Raw genomic sequence first — 6014 nt, forward strand, 5'->3', positions numbered from 1 at the left:
ACCAAAAGAAAGGCAAGTAGGTGTTCAAGTTTTCAAGTTGCTGACTTTGGAGACAGTTATGCAACTGTTTATATCAAGTCTATGATGAGATGTACTATCTATCTAGTGTTACCAACTTGTATTACATATAGCAACACTTGTACATTACTTATACATTGAAATTTCATTGTGCAATTGAAGTTCTAGTTACCTGATTTTGAAAGTTGTACTTAATTGGAATCAGTCCTTATGCATAGGAACTTAAAGAATAGTTTGTTAGTGTTCGAACCTTCTGTATCGTTTTTGGGATCTTTCATTCTTATTCTTATTCTTGTATGAAAGTTTCATGTTTTTGTTTGTCGCAAAAAGGACAAAAAAAAAAAAACCCTTAAAGCATAGAGGGATGCATGTGGCTCACGCCATAGGCAGGGCTAAGTGAAGACTCAAGAGATATGGTTTGCGTGAAGGATTTGGCGAAAGTTAAGAGTGATGTTATAAGATTTGCACTTTATTGTTTACTTAAAGATTGCAGGCAACAAGTACAAGTGAAACAATCAAGTGTAAAAATGCCAGCAAAATAAAGTCCAAGTGCCCATGTAACCCCATAAACTGTCAGAAACTTTTGAAGTGAATAAAGAAGACGACATTAGATTCCGTTTCCCAATTTATAATCAAAATTAATATTAAAACTACATAAATATTTGCAGAAGCATGCAGGAACGTATTGGTGCACACTTATTCACCAATCCCTCTCTTATCTCTTGTGTTCCCAAGCCCATACAATACACTTCCTCTCTGCTCAATCTATCTTTCTAATTAATATTATTTATTTTATTTATTTATATATAAGACTGACTACATACATACCTTATTAACAATTCACCTACACATTTTCCAATCACAATTAAACTAGTTTCTGAACTCCTTTATCCACCATCTTCTACCCATTTTGAACTCTAGGTTAAATTTGTTATCTTTTATTCTCCCCTGCCACTTTCATAATCTACACCTGCATAACTTATAAATCTACACAAGGTTTTGCACATTTCATAATCTCTATAAACTCTTCTATTAAATCTAATCTATAACCTGCATAAAACTAAAGTTTATATCTAATCTTTATGTGATTTAACAGGGAAAAACAAATGGAAGGTGCAAATGTTGTTCAAGATGAGCATAAAGCTGCAAAGTCATTTCCATGTCAATTTTGTTCAAGAAAGTTTTATAGTTCTCAAGCTTTAGGGGGTCATCAAAATGCTCATAAGAAAGAAAGAACAGCAGCAAGAAAAGCTAAAAGGGCAGCAGCAGCTAATGTGCAATGCAATTATTCTACTTTGTTTTCACAAAATCCAATGATGTTTGCACCTACAAATCAGTTTAAAATTTTGAATCCATCTCTTTATCTTACTGCTCATGCAGCTAATCTATGTCAGTTTCAAGGTCAGCAATTTGGATCTGATGCAATGGGTCGATATGATAATCTTATGTACTACAGAGCCAACTACATGACTCAGAATACTTATAATCAGTTTGATCAACACGATGAACATCAAAGTTACTTGAGGAGCATAATTGGGAATGAAAATGCACCGGAACATATGTTTGTGATGAGTGAGAGTAAAGGAGTTAAAGATAAAGATGCACAAAAGCTTGATCTTTCACTTCATTTATGAAAGGTTTATGAGTTTTCTAGATAGGGTTTTAAAAAAAGGAAGAGCTTTATTAGATCTTTGTTTTCCACTTTTGGCAAGTTTTGGTATTTCAGTGTTTAGATTTTTTGGAATAATCAAAGTATGAAAAGAAAGGCATATGCCCATATGTGGTAGCCTTTTTAGAAGCCATATTAGTTAAAGATAGTGTTTCAGAAACACCTTTTTCATTTTAGAGAATAAGTTGATAGATTTCATCTCATCAGTTATTGGTAATGCAATGTCAATTTGCATGGATGTTGGACAATTTAGGAAAGTGACAAAAGAACAAAAATCCTCTGCTTTATGTTTTTTTTCCTAGTACTTTGACTTGATGAAAATCCACACATAAGAACTAAACAAGGCACAATCACCTAAATACTGCCTAAAATGACTCCTGCATATACAAAACTTGTGTTTTACAGTATGAAGATCAGATGAATGCTTTTAAAAAATGTTAACTTTTTCCCTCATCCTCATCCATATCAATTGAAAAGGTTATAACGCGATAGTACCACTATAAATTCTGGATCATCTAAAGAACCAGGTTTAATCTACAACTAGCTTAGATTGTTTGCTTTAGAACCCAATTTTGAGCACTTCGGTGTTTGACTCTCAAACGAAACACTTGTTTAGGACTTACAAACATTGTTTACTGCCCCCATTTAGGTGATGTTTGTTTTTTAAGATGTTTTTGTCTGAAGATCTGCAGACCATATCTGTAAAGAAGATGTGGTCTAAAGGTCTGTAGAATACTAAAGAATGTTTTTATGTCTGCAATTTAACTTAATCATGTTTGCAGCACTTAGAAGCACATTCCTAAGTCTGCAAGATTGCAGACAGAATAAGACATTATTTTATATTATATTTTCAGAAAAACAAACAGTCATCAGTAAAAACGTCTGCAAGCGCGCAGACATAAGACATAATAACGTATAATAACGTCTGTAGACCTAAAAACAAACGACACCTTAGTGATGGTTAAACATTCACGGATTGAGGATTATTTATGTTCCTGTAGTAGATTTCACAATCACAATGTTCTAACTATCGATACCTCTACAAGGTTGCATTTTCTCCTACCTATGGTAAAAAGCATGAAAAACCATTGCAATATGTCTTTAACTTATGATGTATTCCATTGAACACATAAATAAAACTAAACATTATTTAACAACAAAGTTATAAAGAAAAAAGATAAAAACTAAACAAATCCGAATACCTGGCCTCAGTATGCGCCATTTTATATCACCAAGATACTACTGTAATAAACTTAAAAACAAGAAAATAAATAAATATATAAACTCTTTAAATCACTCACAGATAGCACAGCTTCGGGCTTTCATGGTTTCATCAACTCCCAATTGTCCTAAGCTCCTCCAACCTTGACTTTATTTGATCTTGCATCAATGCTAATCTCTTCGAATAAACCTCCAATTCCAATATATGTTGCTTCCTCCATTTCTCATCCTTCATATCCCCAATCGAAAAGTTCATCGATCCACCAAACGGATTCATATTCATATTCATATTCATATTCGTATTCATTCCTCCTAACCCAAACCCAAAACCCCTCGTACCACACCCATTCGAAGAATTATTATTAACCAATTCCTTAAACAATGGCAATAAACAACTCTTCACAGTCTCCTCAACAACATTTGAAGTTACAGGATCCGCAACTCCAACCCCTGGCACCACACCATGACCATATTGTTGTTGCTGCTGTTGCTGATTGTAGGTCTCTTCCATTTTAACTGCGACAGACGCAGTTTTAGATCGCTTTCGTGATCTCGGAGTTTTCTTTTCCATATAACTAGGATCAGTGAATTCATTTCCATTATGCTCATTCAAATTAAAACTCATGTTAGCATTCACGTGATGATTCTCTTCATCATCAATCCCTACAACATCAGGTGTCGCAGAAATCGGAACTGCAGCAGCAGCAGTTTCGTTCCAGATCTTACAGGATATTTCAAAAGTAGCTTGATCATGAGGGCTTTTAAACACATAGTCTTTACCAGAACTGATCTTATTAAGGACATTTCGATATTTTTTTTTCAGTCTCCTAAGCTTCTCAACTAACTGATTCTTATTAAAATCTAACTGTAATTTACCTTTAATCTGATCATAAAACGCTGCCGTATCATGATGATGTGAATTATTAGTACCTCTTTGTGTAATGTAATCAAGGAAGCCTTGTAACAGCTCAATTTCATCTTCATCAGTCCATAACCGCTGAAATAGCCTTCTAGAATCATCTACCGCCAACGGTTTTTTAACTTCAACGGAAGCTGTCGCGGTTGACGTCGGTGTCACGGTTGCTGTAGGAGTAGCGGCGGCGGTGTTTGGAATTCCGGCAACGGCGATCGTGACTTCGCCGGCGGGAGATGAAATTGATTCGTATTCCTCTACTTCTTCGGCGTCTTCTTCTTCTTCTTCTACATCGTCTATTAGGTCAACGTCGTCTTCATCCATTTGTTGATTTTGTAAATCTTCGCTTTCGTCATCGTCTTCTTCGTCGAGATCTTCGTCGACGTAGATGGCGGCGGTGTTATCATCGTCATCGGAAGCCATGTTGATCGGTCGTAGTCGATATTGAGTCCGTTGGTGGTGCAGGTGGTTCGAGGTAGTTTAACTAGGGTTCGCTGGTAAACAAAAGAGGTGCGATTTGGTGGTGGTTGGTGTGAACCGTAAGATCCGAGTTACTAGCTATTGGGCCGGGTGTCCAGTTAAGCCCATTTACAACTATTGACTGGCCCATGTAGATAATAGATAAACATATTAAAAACAATCTAATAAATTTTGAAAACGCTTCTTCGTTCGTAAGCACAATCAGAGGCGAAGCCAGGATTCGAGGATAGGGGATGCATTTCACAAAAATTAAATATCAACATAAAATTTTTATATATATCGTAACTATAGATATTTAAGGGATACTTGTGTTTATTATTTGGGGATATTGACAACTAATATACAACTTGTAATCACTATATAAAACACTTATTTGAAGAGTTGGGGAATGCAAAGCATCCACATGCATCCCCCTATCTCCGCCTCTGAGCACAATGGATTCGGCCTGTCTTCGCCTCTGAGCACAATGGATTCGGTGTGAGTATGAATGAAGAAACAACTCACTAGCCCATATAAGTATACCAAATCAGATTTTAGGTGAAATATAATGGTTTAAGGGAATTGGTCAAAGTGTCACTATTTTCGAAAGTTTTTAATATATACCCTCTAATTGTAAAAAAAACGCACCATGAGTGTGCTTCGTGTGTGGTGTGTATTATTGAAATATTCATCGAGACGGCCTATTTTCATCGCAACACGCACCAATCACGAGCGTGATGCGTGTGGTGTCAGTTGCACGAGAACTTACAACCATCGTATCTTTTGATGCGTAGCTACGATATACTCACTATTTTTTTTTAAATCATGTATATTTAAGAATTTCAGCCTAGAAGACCATCAATTTTGACGTTTTTGTTGCGTTTGACTTTGAAAATACTTTGATTTAGAAGATTTTAATTTGTAATTCCGTTAACTTTATCACCAATACTGATTAAAAGTACACGAAACCCTGCAATCAATTTGTAAAAACAACACATTTCACAAATCGAACATTTTCTACATTGACGTAAATCGCAATACGTGGTCTAATTTCAAAATTATGGCACTTCAACAACTTTTTGTGTTTTTATTTACAACTTTTTCCCGTTCTTTTTCATTCTTTTTTTTTTTACGTTCAATTAACCGACTAAAAACACCCATTCGATTAACATACCAAAAACATCCCGCAGCGATACACACACTTTTTTCCTCGTTTATACTAATCATGGTGAGCTGTTAGCCTGTTACTGTTCACAGTGGCAGCCCCACCGTAATTAACCTAAATCTCAGAGGCAAAATGGTAATTTGTGTTTTTTTTTTTAAAAGAAATGTTTTAACTTTTTTCCTTTCTTTTCTCATTTCTTTATTTTTTTTTTACGTTCAATTAACTGATAAAAACGTTACTTCCGATTAACCGACAAAAACCACCCCACAACGAAACAGACGTTTTTTTCCTCGTTTGTAACAATGAAGGTACACACTTAAAACGATAATGGACTTTAACAGTCACATACTATGTCTAGTGAAACATATAATGTCGTTTTTAATAATATCGGCCTTGAGGGTCATCATCAAGAGAGAAACGTTTTTTTGGAGAAAAGGTGAAGTAAATTTCTTAGTTTTATTTTTTATTATTTTTTTGAAAATTGTTTTTCAAACATTAACATCACAAGAAAATACGAACATTTAAAAAAATATTTTGTGTTGAATGTTATTATTTTGACGGAAAAACGT

The 6014-nt window shown here is 34.9% G+C and overlaps 2 protein-coding genes across 2 annotated transcripts; one reads left to right on the forward strand and one right to left on the reverse strand.

Moving 5' to 3' along the window:
- The first annotated feature begins 431 nt into the window (after positions 1-431).
- LOC139874572 (uncharacterized) lies at positions 432-1652 on the forward strand. The gene is made up of 2 exons (XM_071861983.1): positions 432-511; positions 1115-1652. The coding sequence occupies exons 1-2, from the start codon at positions 432-434 to the stop codon at positions 1650-1652; spliced, it is 618 nt and encodes a 205-aa protein (XP_071718084.1).
- A 1131-nt stretch (positions 1653-2783) lies between these two features.
- LOC139876929 (probable transcription factor At3g04930) lies at positions 2784-4306 on the reverse strand. The gene has a single exon (XM_071864325.1). The coding sequence runs from the start codon at positions 4242-4244 to the stop codon at positions 3021-3023; it is 1224 nt and encodes a 407-aa protein (XP_071720426.1). The 5' UTR covers positions 4245-4306; the 3' UTR covers positions 2784-3020.
- Between the last annotated feature and the right edge of the window lie 1708 nt (positions 4307-6014).

The sequence above is a fragment of the Rutidosis leptorrhynchoides genome, chromosome 11, assembly GCF_046630445.1.
Source record: "Rutidosis leptorrhynchoides isolate AG116_Rl617_1_P2 chromosome 11, CSIRO_AGI_Rlap_v1, whole genome shotgun sequence".
Taxonomy (NCBI): domain Eukaryota; kingdom Viridiplantae; phylum Streptophyta; class Magnoliopsida; order Asterales; family Asteraceae; genus Rutidosis; species Rutidosis leptorrhynchoides.

Coding starts and splice junctions, on each gene's coding strand:
- LOC139874572 (XM_071861983.1), top strand. CDS start 432: ATGGTTTGCGTGAAGGATTTGGCGAAAGTTAAGAGTGATGTTATAAGA. Junction 512..1,114: donor TGTTTACTTAAAGATTGCAG/GCAACAAGTACA, acceptor GTGATTTAACAG/GGAAAAACAAATGGAAGGTG.
- LOC139876929 (XM_071864325.1), bottom strand. CDS start 4,244: ATGGCTTCCGATGACGATGATAACACCGCCGCCATCTACGTCGACGAA.